This window comes from Anguilla anguilla, chromosome 8, assembly GCF_013347855.1.
Source record: "Anguilla anguilla isolate fAngAng1 chromosome 8, fAngAng1.pri, whole genome shotgun sequence".
Classification (NCBI taxonomy): Eukaryota; Metazoa; Chordata; class Actinopteri; order Anguilliformes; family Anguillidae; genus Anguilla; species Anguilla anguilla.
In genome coordinates, this window is record NC_049208.1 from 11201588 (window position 1) to 11219242 (window position 17655).

At 48.9% G+C, this 17655-nt stretch overlaps 1 protein-coding gene across 2 annotated transcripts in view; it reads left to right on the top strand.

Annotated features, from left to right (window-relative positions):
- LOC118234610 (phosphatase and actin regulator 1-like) overlaps positions 1-17655 on the top strand; it is a 70927-nt gene that overhangs the window by 43136 nt on the left and 10136 nt on the right. For both annotated transcript variants that reach the window (XM_035431264.1, XM_035431263.1), the window contains exons 3-9: positions 4307-4387; positions 6232-6372; positions 6922-7122; positions 9647-9944; positions 13233-13426; positions 13978-14134; positions 17385-17440. In XM_035431264.1, the coding sequence (XP_035287155.1) occupies positions 4307-4387; positions 6232-6372; positions 6922-7122; positions 9647-9944; positions 13233-13426; positions 13978-14134; positions 17385-17440 (1128 nt within the window). The remainder of the gene's footprint in view (positions 1-4306; positions 4388-6231; positions 6373-6921; positions 7123-9646; positions 9945-13232; positions 13427-13977; positions 14135-17384; positions 17441-17655) is intronic.

Here is a 17655-nt window from a genome sequence, read left to right on the forward strand (position 1 = left end):
TTTAAGTTACTTGACTTAAGTGCTATTGGCTGTGGCCCTAACGGCTTGACATTGGCTCTTTGTCGCCAAAACCATTTCGCGTGCGCTTATGCAAGCCGCTCTTCGTGGGAGCGGCCGGTATATATGCTTTAGTGCAATGGGTGGTGGCAGCCCTGCAGTTGCCATGGCGACGGCTGCCACGTCCCGCAGTAGCAGAGAAGGCCGCCAGCAGGGATCTGGCAGCCCTATCAAACCCCACGCTGCCCACGGCAACGGGGTGGAGAAGGGGCACGTGTGTTGACTGCTTCTTGACAGAGCTTCAGACGGTTCCTGGCTCTCCCTGGTCTGTTTCCCCCATGTCTACGATAATGCGAGTGGGAGGCTTCGAACTTTGAAAAGCGTGTTTTTATTTTTTATTTTTTTTAAATAAAAAATAAAAATAAAAAATTGGTTCTTTGTTCTTGGGGGGTGATTCAAGGCAATGCGATGTCTTGTAGAGCTGTGTTTATGGAAGCCTTTCTTCTGTGGATCCTTGCTCCTCACCTCCAATCTCTTTGGCTTGAATTCCGTTTAGATGTGTCCTTAACCTTGACTAACGATTAAATGAAAGCCATTTCTTTTTTCTTTTTTTTTAATGACATAAATACAAGCCTTAATGTGTCCCAAATGGGTTTGGAACCTGCACCCTAATGGTTAATACTAATTTCTATACTGGTATCATAAATTAAAGTGTTTTAGACACCTGGCTGTATATGGCTGCATCCAGTGGAACAAAGTGATGCATTCTGTTATTAGAATTGCACTTTATTTTAGCCATTTGTAATTTCAATAAAATAAATTTATTGTAATTCTTATTTTTTTCAGAATACATTTCAGTTCTACGAAATTCCTTGTGCTAAGGACACGAACCTGAGTTTTTGTGAGAGGGCCCGTTTGGGGGATTTGTCTGTGCGTTGTGTAACCCCGCATCGTCCCGATGGGGGCTTAACCCCGGAGTTATGTCACAGAGCCACGTTCGCGGGCGGCCGCCTCGTTCCGATCCAGAGGCGCGGATCTGTTGGCATACCGCCGCTGAACGCGGTGTGCGTTAGGGCCGAGGGCCCCTCATCACTCTGACGGGGGCAGGAGTAATGGATGAACCGATCTGTGACTCGGTCTCATTTTTATTCTATCCAGAGAGCAGGGCTTCTTTTGCAAGGATAGCTTGGGGGTCAAATTCATTAATTATATTCAGGTCTTTCATTAGTGAATCTAATTTAAAATTAAAGGTGCTAATTTGCCCAGCCTCCTTGCCCCCCCTTCCCCCCCCTCACCCCGCTGGTTATAGATTCCCGAATCATGTTTAGACTTCCATATCCACAACTTTGACTGCCTAGCCATGTATTTTAAACTCTAACCTTGTTTAGGCTCCTGCAACCACAGAGTTTAGACTCCGTACACAAACCATGTTGCAAGTTGATGATGGTTAACTGCATTTAAATAGCGCCTCTGGTTTCTCAGCTGTTTATAGCACATTTCCTATCGTATATCCATGGTCGTTATTTACGGTTGTTGCACGGATCAGTCTTGTGGATTGAACCATGTTGCTCCTCGAGGGGGTTGCCGCTATTTAAATTCGAGTTAGATGGTGGTTCAGTAGAACATGCTTGTGCGTCTGGGTTTTTTAATTTATTCATTTATCAATATATTTTGTATTATTATTATTATTAGTATTTCTGTCTATGCTGTGAGCCATGCTGAGATCCTGCCTTGCACCGTTAACCGCAGCCAACATTAAACTCCCTCTAATGACCGAGTTTGAGGTTTGTGTAATTGGCTTTAATGGTAATGGGAAATTTGGCGTTCGGTGGAGATCATAGGGGGAGCTTCGGGGTTCCTCCTGTTAGCTCCGCTCATAAACGGCTCCCCCCCGGTTGTTTTTTGGAGGTCCTGCGAGGAGCCGAGCAGTTTTATGGATGTTGGAGTCCCAGTCGATTGCCTGTTGGGTGCCATTTTGAACGTTTTTCCTCATTTGGTGTGAGCGAAATATAATGACCATTAACTGAACTGCTGCTGGTTAAGGATTCTAATTTTAGTCTATGAAATGATCTGACGCTCGAGCGTAAATGCACAGTATTATAACTGGAATTGTCGGTCCTATTCCCAGAAACAAGTTCTTACATAAACGTTATATTAAACTAAAGGTATTACCCAATTTGTGAGGGGGGGGGGGGGGGGTGTAGGTGGCAGCCTACTTCCTGCATTGCATGTGTTTTGTGAGTTGAGGTGTGGTTGTGGATAAGCGGTGTTCAGTCTGGGCTCTTCGTTACTTTAGAGGTTCTTTCAGCCCAAGGAGCGAGCTGTTTTTGTTTCAAGATGGGCATGTGACGTGATTTTTAGCTCATCCTGTTTCCTAATCCCTAAGTCCCCTTGGAAATGCTGCTTCATACTCCATCTGTACTGGAATCTGTCTCCTTCAGCATGTGGACGTCTGCCATCGTTTAGTTTTTTTTTTTTTTTTTCCGTTTCTTTTTCCTTTTGATAAACACTTCGGTCTGACAGAAAACATGTTTGCTTACCTTTGCAGTAATCTTGTTATGTCTGCTTTGCACCTGTTATGACTATAAACAGGTAAAAACTCCCTGCGTTCTGTCTACTCAATCAGTAAAAACACTAAATGTAAAATGGCTACTTTTTTTTTTTTTTGGTTTTTCTGGAATCTGGCTGTCTGGCGAATGGCGTGCCTCACACTCTGTCACGCTGCCTGCTGATTGGTCACAGGGTGAGTTACTGTTCACTTCAATCCAATCCAAAAACCAATGAAATCCAGTTTTTTTTTTTTTTTATCTTCCTTTTTTTACTGTGCCTTTGTAGCCTCCTGTGAACAAAGAGCTTTGTGCTTCCTCTGACCCAATTACACGAGATTGAATTTTTACTGCCGCTAACGTCGTAGACGACCTTGCTAGAGGGAAAAGGTGGAGATGTTCCCAGCGCGGTCTTCTGTGGTTTAACACAGTGCGCCCTCGTACCTCGGTCCCGGAGAGCGATGGGGTCTGCGGATTTTAGGTTGACCCGATTAATTCAGACCCAAGTAATTGGTTAACTGAGAGTTAACCGTGTAATGGATTGCTGTTATTGATCAGCTTAGTGCTGAGTAATGATGAAAAACAGCTGCGTGGCGTGCTTCCGTCCGTCTCGGCTTAGCTTAGCGACGCGCTGCTTCTGTGAGTTAGCGAGGAACAGCCCCCGGCTGTGCAGTACATCAACAAAGGGGGGGGTTTGGACAGCCTGCCTGCCAGTGCTCCCCTTACACACACAGGTGCGTACGTGCGGCGAGGGTCCGTGAGGCGGGTTCTGTACGAGCTGCCCGCAGGTCTCTCGACGCACGGCGCCGCGTTTCGTTCGGTGAGCAGGTTTCGCTCTGGCGGGGTGACGCATCCCGCTCGCGGTGACCTCTGAGCACCGTCAACCCACCCTCGTCAACGCCACGTCACTGAAACGGAGCGAGAACAGATCCACCCCCCCGGGGGCACGACCGCAGAATGCGGTCCTTTCCGGTTCTCTGCGGTTTCGTTCTGGCCCAGAACTTAAAGTGCTGGATTCGGCTAATGAAGGTCTTGATTGGAGACCGTTATTACTTGATTAGCTGTATCCGTTTTGATAGGATTCGGGTCTGCTGGTCTGGACCCTGTAACTAATTGCATTTGCATAGCCTCATTCCTCTCATGATGTCAAAATGGTTCACAATTAATGTTTGCGTCCCAGATTTATTCAAAACCTATCCTACCAATCAAACACTGTCACTGATTGTCACACACACACAGGCGTCAGAGATATTCAGAGCTCAAGGAACTGAACAGCCAGACCTGGGCCAGTACACTGGGGACCTGTGTGTGTGTGTGTGTGTGTGTGTGTGTACGTGCAGCTGAACAAGGTCTGGCTCCCTGAGGCCTGTTCCCTCTCATCCAAGAGTTGTTCTTCCTCCCTGTAACACCCAAGTATTGTGGGATTTGCAGTGGACACATTTGAGTTACAGTATGTGCATGCATAACTTTTCCAGGTGTCTTCTGTTGTGTCCAAGTTGTTTTGTGCAGTCTTTGAGTTGTGTGGTGAAAGTGCACATTCTCATCAAAGTGTAAATAATGAAATTGAACACGGTGGCGTTAAAAGCCATTTGCCGTTCAGACGGGCGAGGGAATGTCTTGGCGGAGAGTGAGAGAGGCTGCAGAACCTCACTGGGGGGTAGCAGGGGGAGGAAAGTTTGTCAGGAGTATGTTTGGGGGAGGGTGCTGTGGAGTTGGGACTGAGGATATGCACTTTAACCTGCTTTTCTGTTTCGAACCCGCAGCTCTGGAGCGGAAGATCTCCATGAGGCAAAGCAGGGAGGAGCTGATCAAGAGGGGTGTGCTGAAGGAGATATTCGAGAAAGGTAAAGGGGGTGTGGCTTTAACCTGTGTACCTGTGGCCAGGTTTGGGATGTACAGTAACTGTTTTTAATCATTGTGGGTTGCATTAAATTGACACCCTAATTCCTGCTGTGGCTTTAGCCGTAGAAATAAACTGCAGATGTTTTACTCTGGTTCCTTACAGGCCTGGCTACACGGATACACCAGATGTAGTGATTGTGTTAGGCCAGAATAAATTGTTTTTTTTGTTGCCATTCTTCCCCATTTTTTGCTCCCTAATTTAGTCGTTATACCAATTCCCCGTGTGTATCGCAGTCCTGGTCCATGCGCTATCCTGTCGGTCTGGGGAGGGTGTAGACTACCACATGCCTCCTCCGATACATGTGGAGTTGCCAGCCGCTTCTTTTCACCTGACAGCGAGGAGTTTCACTGGGAGAGCGTCAGAATAGTTTGTTTCAATGAAGATAAAGCAAAAAGAGACTAGAAAATGGCATGCGTGCACACACACACACACACACATACACACACACACGCTGGCCCTCCAGTGATGAAGTTGTGCCCCCTTGCTTTACTGTACTTCTGTGTTTTGTTGCAGTCTGTCTGAATGCAGCCCTGCTATGCTGTTGTCAGCCTCATACATTAGGCATGTAGACTGAGTGTGTACCTGTGTACGCTTGTGTTGTTTATAATGTATTCAAAACTGAGCTATTAAAATTTTCATCACAGCCACATTTCATTCCCTTGATGTGCGTTCAGCACTTCAGATTATTTCGCATATTTTCTGCTTCCTTTTTTCCCTCTAATTGAATGCTTTAATTGGAACATCCATATTAATCCTGGGGCTGCATGCTATAAATCCTCTTAAAAAATAAATAAATAAATAAATAAATAAATAAAATTAAACCAAAGAGTCTTGTTGAGAAGTTTGAAGACTCAAAAATTCATCGCTAAAGGTTGCGCATAAGAGGGGAAAAAAAAAAAAAAAAGATTCTCCAAAGAGAGGATCACAAAGGCAGAGTTGAAAATTGGACAGTGTGTTATGGTGCTTAGGTTGAACACTAAGCTACCATTTGAAAGATGTCACTTTGTGCTGTGAAGTAAAGTACACCAACTTGCAGTGCACAAGGAATTAAATTCAGCACCACGAATGGGGGAAAAATGGCAGAAAAACACCCTTTTACTTACACTCCCCCCCTTTCCCCTTCCTGAACTCTGTCTGATCGACTGATCTGAACTGTGATTAATTATTATTTTTATTTTATTTTATTTTTTAACTGCCTGGAGAATTGGCCTCCTGGCCGTCTGCTGCGCATTGATTTCCACTGGCGCGCGCTTCCAGTATATATCAGTGAGTCAGGCTGCGAGGTTGAGACTGACCTACTTTTCGCGTCTAACGAGATGTTCGCAGAATGCGTGGGCCACTGCTGGAGCGCTCTCTCCAGATTAAAAAAAAAAAAAGGTGTGATCAGAGATGTTGAAGCCGACTCGGGGCTTCGGGCGCAAAGGGCTTTTTTTAAAAGTGTTTAAGTTTGAAAGGGAAATGGCGTCATTTGAGCAAAGGCTACGAGTGGGAATGCATAAGAGTGGTCAAAGGTCAAAGGTCGTACCGGATGGTGGGGGCTGCATAGACTCTGCCTTCTGAAAGTCCAGAGCAGGTTCTGGCCTGATGCTATCACACTGGGGGAGCGTGGATCTGGAGGCTACAGTGCATATTTACATATTTATTTGAGTCATCTGTCAGCCGCTGTCTTTGGGGATAAAGCTAGGGCCCATTTTGGTTTTTCTAAACCTCGGCTCCTCTGGTCTTGGACCGCGTTCCCGCGATGGCCGCCGCCGGTTTCTGACGCGTCTCCGTCTCTCCGGGCAGACGGGACGGCCTCGCTGCCGAAAGAGGACGGGAAGATGGAGAACGGGCAGTCGTCGGGGTCCGTCTCCGGCGCGCTGGACTGCGACGGCAAGGACCACGCCTTCCGGCTGCTCCCCGGCTCGGAGCTGATGGACGGGTCGGGTGAGTGGCGAAGGGGACCGGGGTCTGGATCCTCCCAGTTAGCCCGCGGGCTCACGTTAGCCCGCGCCCGCTTCAGAAAGTCTGCGGTCTGCCTCGGGGATGCAGCTCGCTCGTATACCGGCGGGTTAATTACGGCTTTCTGATGGGTTTGATGTGCCGGGTGCTGGGGGATTGATCCAGAGGAAGCCCCGCTAAGCGGTGCTGCTTCTTAAGGAGGCCTTTGTGCAGCCGAACTAGCACAGGCGGTAATGTAATGGTGCTATGCTGGTAGAATCCTCCTCTGATGGATGAAAGTGAAGTTTTGTGGGGGGTTTTTTTTTTTTTTATTTTTTTTTTTGCAGCGATAAAGAAAGAAGCTGTGGCATCAGTTTGTTTTGGATCGTTCCCCTGATTCTGTTCTTTTTCCCTTGAAAGTGATTCTTTAGACAGAATAATGCTGACTCTTTGAGCTCACCTAGCAGGTGAAGCCAGAGTGTGCTTTGTGTGCACAGAGGTTGGTATTTAATGAGTAAGACTGTCTGCGTGTCTCTCCTTGCCCCCCCCCCCCAGCCTCCATGGAGTACCGGCCTGCAGAGGTCAGGGTCAGTCCCCCAGAGCCCCCCAAGAAGCCCGCCTTGGTTCTGCCTCCCAAAAAGTCTGTGGGCTTCCACTGTGACAGTCAGGACACGCCCCCAAAGCCCCCGCTGTACCACAAGCAGCCCCCTGCGCTCCCCCCGAAGCCCTTCTCCAGAGTCCCCAATCATGTTTCCGGTGAGTCTGCGTTCTCTCTCGTTCGCTCTCTTGCTCTTTCTCTCTCTCTCTCTCTCTCTCTCTCTCTCTCTCTCTCTCTCTGCTCTCTCTGCTCTCTCTGCTCTCTCTGCTCTCTCTGCTCTCTCTGCTCTCTCTGCTCTCTCTGCTCTCTCTGCTCTCTCTGCTCTCGCTCTCTCTCTCTCGCTCGCTCTCTTCTCAAGGACAGGAAGTGCCTGGCACAGTCCCATTCAGCGAAAGCTTGACGGCCCGCCAGTCGAGTCATCAGGTGGTTTAGCCTTCAAACGGGATTACTTTTGCCTCCCTGAGAAGATTAGCAGGTCACAAATCCCCCAGCTCTACTCCAGGCTTGTGTGCACAAGGGTACTTTAAGTAACCCAGCAAATGTCAAAAATGGTAATGTCATAATAACAGCATGAAATATTCTCAAATTAATGGAGATTTAGATGGGGATTAAGTCTGAAGGCATTTTGATTTTTTGATAGTGTGTTATATAACTAATGTTCAGTCATTTGTTACACCCATTGTTCTTTTTTGATTTTCAGAATATCATTTTGAAATTACTTTGATCATTTGCAGAACCTTATGGGTTCCCACATGAATCCTGTAACCAGACTGAAAAGCTCTTAGAATGGGGGTTCTCCATTGAGCTTGCTTTAGTACAGGAATAGGCTAAATGAGGAGGTCCAGGAGGCGTGGGTCCTGAACGGAGAGACCCCTCTGTCTGAGCACATTCCCTGGCTGTCATATAGCACAGGCTGCCCCCAATTAGTAGCTACTCATTGGTTTATAACTCGGCAGCTAATAAATTTGGTTGCACCATGTGTCCTCAACACAAAACTTTCATAGGGTGTCAGCTCTTCCTATAGCAGTGTACAGTCGCACAAAATGACATCAGTGTCGATTGATCCATTCGCTGAACTGGAATAGACAATAGAACAATTTTTTCTGTTGGCGAAGTTGCAGCAACCAATATGGTATCCAGTGCATATCACTGTAGACTGTATTTGAGAAACTAGTGCTTTTTTTCTACCGCATTAAGTGGGTTTGCAGTCATATTTTTTTAGCCCACTTAGACCCAGAATGTTGGCGAGGATGGGGTTTGTAGTTTTCAGGCAGTTCTTCAGTACATTTACTTGTTCTGTCATTGAAGCGTCATCAGTTACACCATCATTCCTGGCCATTGGCTTGCGTAAATACTCAGTTTATTTGTAGGGTTACGTTCTAACTGTGTTATGTGGTGTGATTTTAGTAGTGCGCAAATTGTAACTTTAGTAGAGCAGGGATCATCAACTCTGGCCCTCGAATCCAAATCCAGCCCTGGTTTTCTTTTCTCCCGGGTAATTAGTGCCACTGATTGGCCAGACTGTCTTCACGCCTGACTCCCAGGCAAAGGGAGGGTGGAAAACCAGCAGTTCTCGGCCCTCGAGGACCGTGAGTTGCTGATCCCTGTGGTAGAGGTTTATGTTATAACTAGGCTTCTTATGCACAGCTGGTGCAACCGGCCCCTGGCTCTCCAGGTCCAGAGTGTGATGAAGAATCCCCCTGGGTCCCTTACGAATGGAGAGCGTGTTAATACTGAACTGTGCATCTCGGAAAAAGCCAAGGCAGCAGCACTAAAACAGTTATTGAAAATCCGGCCAGTGTTCGTCTCCGGAGCCGCTGCACTCCACGCAGTTCTTGCAGCGCATGATGATCTGGGTCCTGGGGGTTCTCTGGTGCTTCTGCTGCTTTGGCGCTGGTTCTCCACACCTGTGGTGAGCCTCGCTGGCCTGGTGGATCTTCCTGTATGAGTCTGTGTGAGGACGGGCCTGTGATGGATGACTGTGTGGAGCAGATGCAGATGGCTCCAGAGTTATTATCCTCATTAAGGTCTGCCAGGGTGAGGTCCACTGGGTTGCCCTCTGTCATGGTCGATCTGTCAGGAGGACTACCGCTCTGTCTCTCTCTCGTTCCTATTGCTCTCGTTCTCTCTCTCTCTCTCTCTCTTTCTCTTTCTTCATTGTATGCTCTCTCGTGCTCACCGTTTCTCTCTCTGTTGCTCTCTCTCTCCTCCCCCCCGTCTTCGTCGCTCTCTCTCTCCTCCCCCCTCTTCGTCGCTCTCTCTGTTGCGCTCTCTCTCTCTCTCTCTCTCCTCCCCCCCTCTCTCTCTCTCTCTCTCTCTCTCTCTTTCCTCCTCCCTCTTCGTCGCTCTCTCTGTTGCTCTCGCTCTCTCTCTCTCTCTCTCTCTCTCCTCCCCCCTCTTCGTCGCTCTCTCTGTTGCTCTGTCTCCCACACATTCGCAGCCCCTCTCCCCAGTGGGCAGTCATGCGGAGCAAATCCGCGCCGTTTCGCTCAGACTTGACAGGCATTTCCACTCCTAACAGGGCGCACCTGCGCAAGTGCAAAGGCCAGAGCTTCACTGGGCTGGAGGCAAGCTGTGTGTGCCTGGGTACATGTAGTACGGTACAGTGCAGTCTAAATGAAACCACATTTAAAATGTATTATTAATATTATTGTATTTCTCCCCCCATCCCTGTCTCCACAGACTCAGGACAGCCCATGAAACTGCCCTACATGCTGGGGAAGATGTCTCCTCCTCTACCTCCCAAAAAGGTGGTGATCTGCGCGCCCCCCTCGGGCCTGGAGTCCTCCCTGGCCGGCTTCCCCCCGAAGTGCTCCCCCCAGCCCCTGAGCGCCCTCCACGGCTCCCTGCTGCCCTCCCACGGGCACCCCCACCCTCACGCGCTGCAGTACGGCACCCTGCCCATGTCCGTGCACCCGCCCAGCCGCGTCATCGAGGAGCTCAACAAGACGCTGGCCCTCACCTTGCAGCGGCTGGAGAGGTGGGGCGCCTTCCGTCTGTCCGTCTGTGTGTCTGTCTGTGCTGCACCTTTACTGTCTGTGCTGCCCTTATCATTCCTGTCAGTTCTGCATGTGTCGCATTGCTATGCCTTTTTCTAGTCTGTGCTGCCTCTTATCGTTCCTGTCAGTTCTGCATACGTCGCTTTGCTCCCCTTTGTCTGGTCTGCGCTGCACTTTTACTGTCTGTGCTGCTGCTTCAGTCTGTGCTGCCCTTCTCCTTTCTGTCAGTTCTGCATGTGCTGCTGCAGGCTGTCTTTGGTCTGTGCTGCACCTTTGCGGTCTGTGCCGCCCCTGTCATTCCTGTCAGTTCTGCATACGTCACATTCGTTCTTTGCCTGGTCTGTGCTGCACCCTTACTGTCTGTGCCGCATGCGTGTCAGTGCAGCGTGAACACGCTCTGTGTTAGAGTCCAGGTTTCCCAGCCATTTCCCTGCCCTTTTGCAGGGCTTGCGTAGCGCTTGCAGTGGACTCCAGCTGTCGAGAAGGATGCGTCGGAGTTAATCCGCGCCGTGCGATGCCCTAAAATTCACCCCCTGTCCCGCCCGTACGCGCATGCCGCCCGTCCTCGTGTTCCTCAGCCCTGCGCACGGGGGGGTGAATTCGGCAGCGGGCTGTGCTCGCGGACGGGGCCTGCTAAATTAGGACACACAAAGGATCCCCACAGAAATGAATGGCCTGTCCTCAGATAGCCAAGCTGTTTGTTTGGGCTCAGAATGGAGTCTTTTCAGAAGAGAGGACGAAGCCTCCAAGCCATTTCTCCTGATATTTGTGGTCTATTAGGAAGAGAGAGCTGGTTGTGCTGTAGAGAAAGCAGATTTTTACTGCACAGTAGGTGTATCGCAGTGGTTGTGTTTGGCAGTGTTAAGGTATGGCGCAGCGGGTGTAGTTGCCTGTGAGGTGTAGCGCAGCTGGTGTAATTGCAGTTATTGGAAGCTGGCAATATAGATAACAAATAAGGGAAGCTAATGAAGAGAATGAAGTTAATGAGGGATTTGTGGCGGTGGCATCATCAAGACCGGTGTCCTGGTTTGGCCTTGGGTGTCAGGTGGGGGGGGGGGGGGTGTGAGGCCTCTTCTGGAAAACCTTCACACTTCCCATCTCTGCTGCCCCCGCCCCCCCCCCCCCCCCCCCCCCCCCCCGTGTGTGAAGGGGAAACGTACCCAGAAGAGTGCAGTGACCTTCCTGGCCCTTTAAGGCCCATGTTCAGGTCTTTGGAGCTCTGAACTGATTTAGGACTGGCACAGGAGTTCCTTATCTACGGCCTGCTGTCCTGTCTCTTCAGTTTGGGTGCCGTTGCGTTGGTATCCTGGATTGTCAGAAAAAAATCCAAAAAAGTGGCAAAAAAAAAAAAATGTATGCCAAAATACGAAATGTAGCTTTACCAGAAATGAGATTCAAATCAGTTTAAAAAAAATAAATAATAATAAATCAAAACCTTGATAGCTCTATCCGCTTTGATATGATATGAAGTAACTGGACTATATTTACATGCAAGAATATAGGTTGGAAATTGGAGACTTTTGCTCTCTGCGCACACAGTTGCATTTTTATAGAACGCTTCAGATCTATTTTGGGCAAAATATGGACGCTGTGTTGTTGATTATGTAAAACGTGACTATTTTTAGACTGCGGTTGATTTTCTGATAAAATGTGCATCCAGTCTCACGTTGCGTAACGCCCTGCTGATGACTTCAGTGTCAGTGGTGTGGTAAATCCCCGTGGTGTGGAGGAAACAAAGGCGTACAGTGAATTATTCTGGTGGCACGTAGGACCCGACTGCCTAACTTATGGCCAGAGGGGTGTTCCTTTGGTTTGTTACGCCCATGAGAGTGCTAAATTTGGAGAGCTTGTGGGATGGAAACAGAGGCTCCTGATTTAAGTGCACTTGGTTAGAAATACTGTCGTCCTCCAGCAAGGATACCGTTTCATTTTCATGGTCCTATGAAGTATTTTAAGCAACGCATTGTTTTACACATCATTAGGAACAAGAGATTGCAATGCATTGTGGGAGATCGTAGTTTCAGTAAGCCGAACAGGGTGTTTCAGAGAAAATGTGTGTTTAGTCTGGCTTGAACAATTATTGTATCTGCAAAAAATATGTATATACCACTGTTTTATAACGAGAAGGAAGGACGACATTTAAATATGTCATTTGAAAAATTCTAAATATTTTCTTGTTGGTTATGGCTGAACTCCCATGCTCTCCCCTCATTCAGATGTTCTCTTCCATCAGGATGCGATGAACAACTGCCATTGTTTGTGAAGGGTGGGTTGTGGAGCCCTTTGCATTTTTATTTGAATTTCTTTTATTTAACCTTTATTTAACCAATAACTCTTACTGAAATCCTGAATCTCTTTTTCTAGACCTGGCCGAGCAGTCAACAGGGTGTCAATATAAACAATAGGATACAAATACCGTATGAAACATGTGAAATGTCATTTGACAGGAAGGACCAGGGGGAGATGCTGGCTTGTTTATTCCTGATAAGTGAAATTTACCCGTCATCCATCCTATCTGAGGCTTGTAATGTCGGCTCCTGTGCGTCCGCCCCGCCTGCATTGTTATTTGAATACCCATGATGCACCTGACCCCCCCCCCCCCCTCCCGCCCAGCTGGATGAGCAGATGGCGGTAGCTGCTGAAATCCTTTCTGGCTTTGAGCCCGGCGCGTTCGTAGATCAGTTCGAGGCGAACAGCGATCGCGCTGCGGTCGCTCCAAATCGATATTGTTTCCGGGCGGCTTGGTGTCCTTCAGCGATTTTCCCCCAACGCCCCCCCCCCTGGAGTCGGCGTGGCTGTGCAGACGGTGTCCGCGCGGCGCGGCCTCATCGATTCCCTTCCCAGAAGCCTTTGTGCTCAGGCGATTGCTTTATCGTTCTGTGCTGTCCATTTATATGGAGAAAAGGAGGTTCCGAGGCACCTTCACTGATGATCCAAATCAGTTGTTTTTATTCACAAGGACAATAAGTGCCCCCCCCCCCTCCCCCCCGGGGTTATTAATCTTAATTAATAGTTAACCTTGCAAGTTAAATGCAGGTGTTGTGCTTTTTCTTCACAAACTCAGCTTGACAAGTTAAGTTTCGGGATTTCTCTCCAAGCCGTGTTTGTGAAGATGCCATTCTTGCATTTCATTATTGGTCAGATTTCAGGACAACTGTCGCTTTGAACCCTGGCCTTGTGTGTGTGTGTGTGTGTAGAAATTTAACCCATTGGTGAGCTTGTTGCCAGGGAAACTGACGCACGCCCTTCTGCCTGGCCCCTCCCCTCAGTTCCGCGCTGCACGGCGGGCAGTGCAGTCTGATGGACATCCGGCAGGTGCCCACCGTGGTCATCGAATGCGACGACGACAAGGAGAACATGCCCGACGAGTCGGACTACGAGGACCTGCCCAGCATGTACAAGGACGAGGAGGACGAGGACAACGAGGAGGAAGACGAGGATGACGACGACATGCTGTTCACAAGTAAGAGCTGCTGTCCCGCGGTTCACAAGTAAAGCCTTTTATTTACACTAAACCCGGTCAAGGGCTTGGTACCGTTTTGACCGTAACTCAAGCCGGGTTATAACTTGGGACTATTCCGATAGGGATGTCTTATTACTAATAAATCTTCACCACAGAAAAATGTCTTTGCTCTCATGAGATGGGAGTCCACAGGCATGCACATCACAGTCAGGCAGATTCACACAGGTGTTAATGCGCACACGTTCTCTGGGGCGTAGTGCATCCAAAGTCAAGCACACAAAATATGGATGGTTTATGTGCACAATAACAAATCTTTGTTTTTTTGATCATACATTTCTATTTCATTACGCAGACCAACTGTATTACATTTACAATAGTAACAAATCAGGTCTAAACACATGATTTGGAAAAGAGGAGGGGGGGTGGGGGTTCGAGCGATCACAGACCCCACCCTCAAATCAAAAAAACAAATCTGGGGGGGGGGGGCACACTCCGTTTCCATGGGAACGAGCCCACAGCAGGTTCTTAGCGTACGCACTCTGGGCCTGCAGGTACGCTGGCGCTGAAGGTGCTGAGGAAGGACTCTCTGGCCATCAAGCTGAGCAACCGGCCCAGCCAGCGCGAGCTGGAGGAGAAGAACATCATCCCCATGCAGACCGACCAGGAGCGGCTGGAGTCGCGGCAGCAGATCGGCACCAAGCTCACGCGGTACGGCCGTCCGCCGCGCTGCCTGTTACGCTGCCATCTCTCTCCCCAGTCGCGTAATCGAAAAGATGATGTTTTTGGTCCTTATTTTATTGTCAACTTCACTGTTCTGTTATCTAGTAAGAGCAATGAACTGCATCAGAAGCACTGTGTAAATAATTTCTTTTTTTCGTAATCTTCACGATTATTTTGAATTACTGACATTTTTTCTCCTCTGTACGTTGTCCATTTAATTCCCTCCAATGATAGTGAGTTTTCTCAGCATCATACTGTCCCTGCTCCTTCAGTTCTTTTGGTTGTTTTTTTTTTCTTTAGTCTTTCTTTCACCCTTTTTTCTTTTAAAAATGTTTTTTTTCCTCCTCTCTTAATCTTACTCTCTATTCACCTCCTCCCCAGAAGGGTTTTTTGGGGGGGGTTTATCTGCTTACCTGCGTGGGGCTGTGCGTGGGCTCGGTCCGCAGTCAGCCTGGGTTTTCGCGCTGGGACGTGTTTTTATTGAAGCCTGCAGAACGGAGCGCATTAGAGGCCCCGTGTGGAGAGAGTGCCCCTAGACTGCCGTCTCTCGGCATCATGGGAACATCGCCCGAGGGAGGGGGGGGGGGGGGGGGACGTGTTTGCAAACCCGGTCTGTGCCATTGTGCTTTGAGGGTGACCTGGTTTTTACTCGCTGCGTGGGGGAGGGGGACAACCTTATCGTGGAGACTAGCAACGTCTCAAAACAAATTGTTCTTTTTTGTTATTTTCACCGCAGAACAATCGTATGTATATAAAAAAAAAACCTTTTTTTAAATGGAAAAAGTTTAAATTGTGACGTGTGGTTCAAATCATAAATGCGAAATCTTGGAGAAAATTCAATTTTGAGGAACAGCAAAAAAACGTAACTGCTTTAAAAAAATATGGTTTTACTATTTACTTAACATAGCATTATGATTTAGCAATGTGGATTTTTGAAATAACTATTCGTTCATAGAAGTAGAACTGTCTATGAACTTTGTACTTGTGATAAACAAAAAAAAACAAGCTGGCAAAAATTGAGGTGTGACACGGACCACGTGTACAAGAACGGCAGAACCGATTAGCGCATGCCCTGTCTCTGAAGTGACACTGGGTGTTTCTGCCTCTCGGTGTGCATGCGATGAAAAGGTAGAGGAGAGTGCAGATTTAAGTGTTCTGGTGCCATTCCTCCAGTGGATAAGGGGATGTTGCTTGAGTGGAGGAGGGTGTATAGAATATTTTTGGCATTGAATTCATTCACTGATTTTAATCCTTTTAAAAAAAAAATAAAAAAAAGTACAGGTTGTGATTTGGCTACGAAAAACAGCTTTGCTGTGAGAGCTCTATACAGAAATCTATTCTTGACTCTTCATACTGCAAACAAACTGCACATTTTACTTAGGCTTTTCTGACAGCTGAAAATCTCTTCTCCAGCTTAACTCTGACTCATCCTAATTTTCTGGTCTCTTCCATCTGGTACACGCGCACACACACACATACACACACACAGGAGAGACGGGCGCACAGACACAGCCGCGCAGAGATGGGCTGCACAGGCTCAGACAGCGCTGCGCGGACACAGGCAGCAAAGAGACAGCCGCACAGCCCTGCGTTTCCATAGCGCAGCGAAGCTCCAGCAGTTTCCTCCTCCAGGAAGGCGGCTCTGTGTTGTCTTGGTAATGAGGCTCCTGGCAGGAGCGGGAGGAGGAGGAGGCCCTGCTGGGGCCCTCGGTGTCTCTGCTGCAGAGCTGTGTCACCGCTGCTCCTGCTGTCTGCCGCTTCTGTGCTGGCACACCCAATCCTGCCAGTGGGAGGAGAGCTCTTTCTGACTCCTCCACTCTGCCAAACGCACACATGCACACAGGCACAGACACACCGCGCGCGCACACACACCATATGCACACACGCGCACACACACACGCACACACACACACTGCGCGCACACACACACACACACACACACTCTATCTCTCTCGCACACACACACACACACACTCGCTCTCTCTCTCTCTCTTTCTCTCACGCACACACACACCATATGCACACACGCGCACACACACACACCGCGCACACTCTCTCTCTCTCTCTCACACACACACATACTGTATGCACACACACACACACTCTATCTCTCTCGCACACACACACACATACTGTATGCACACACACACTCACACACTCACACAGGCGCAGACACCGCGCACACACACACACATACACACACACACACCATATGCACACATACTCTCACTCACTCACTCTCTCACTCAGGCACGCACACACACCCTCTAACAGATGTACATGCACACACACATACATGCTCAACACACGCACAGAGACGCGCACACATACACACGCACACACACACACAGCATTTCTAATCAGTTAAAAGTAAAACTTCCAAGACTGAAGTTCTGAACCGCCTCCCTCCTACTCCGTGGGCTCCTGCAGTCTGAAGCCCTGCTGCATATCGATCGGCTCGCAGGCTGCTCATGCCTCACACGGGCTGCTCATGCCTCACACGGGCTGCTCATGCCTCACACGGGGTGCTCATGCCTCACGCGGGCTGTGCACAGACTGCTGCAGGAGCTGATTATGGAGTTTCATTTCCCCTTTTATCTGCACAGCACACCCCGGTCCTCATGCTTATGTGGGACAGGGCTTCAGGGTGCGGGGGATACTGGGTCTGTGTGAGGTACTGCTTAGTGTTTATCCTCATTTATTTAAGGCCCTTATCCACAATTTGCAGTGTCTCTCTCTCTCTCTCTCTCACACACACACACACACACACACACACACACACACACGCACACACAGTTGCAGACACACACGCACACACGCACACCCACACACCTACACATACACCTAAACGCACACCCACACACACGTGCGCGCGCACGCTCTCTGAGGGTGTACTGAGCCCCCTCTTTTGGGAGCAGTACCTCCCGGTTGCTGCATCTCGGTAATGGGTAGAGGCTTTGTTTTTTTGTCTCTGGCCTTTGGGATATAAATAAGCAGAGAGCGTATCTCTGTGTGCCCTCCAGCAGAGACTGGCGTTCCCAGCAGGCTTTTCGCTGGCGTCACGGTCGGCGCCATGGCGACGGCGGCAGCGGCCGCGTGATTGGATGCTCCCCGTGGGTTTCTCCATTCCTCTCACCTCAAGTTTACGAGCACATGGGTGGGGCTCCACGGGACAGTCCCGCCCCAAATGGGCCCTGGTGGGTAACCAGTGTCTTTTATTCTTTTTTTTTTTCTGCAGGAGGCTAAGCCAGCGCCCTACGGCTGAGGAGCTGGAGCAGCGGAACATCCTCAAACGTGAGTGTGGCCCCCGCTCGCTGACTGTGACAGTCCTCCAATACTCCAACCCCACGGCGTGGTTTTCACTGTTCATTTCAATGACTTGTGATTGGCCATGTCAAACGCAAGAAGGGGTCAATCAAAATGAGCGAATGGTAGGTGGTTTATTGAATCTGCCGTCGCCTTCGCCGTCTGGCAGTTAGCAATTATTGCACAGTTTGAATGTCGTTTTT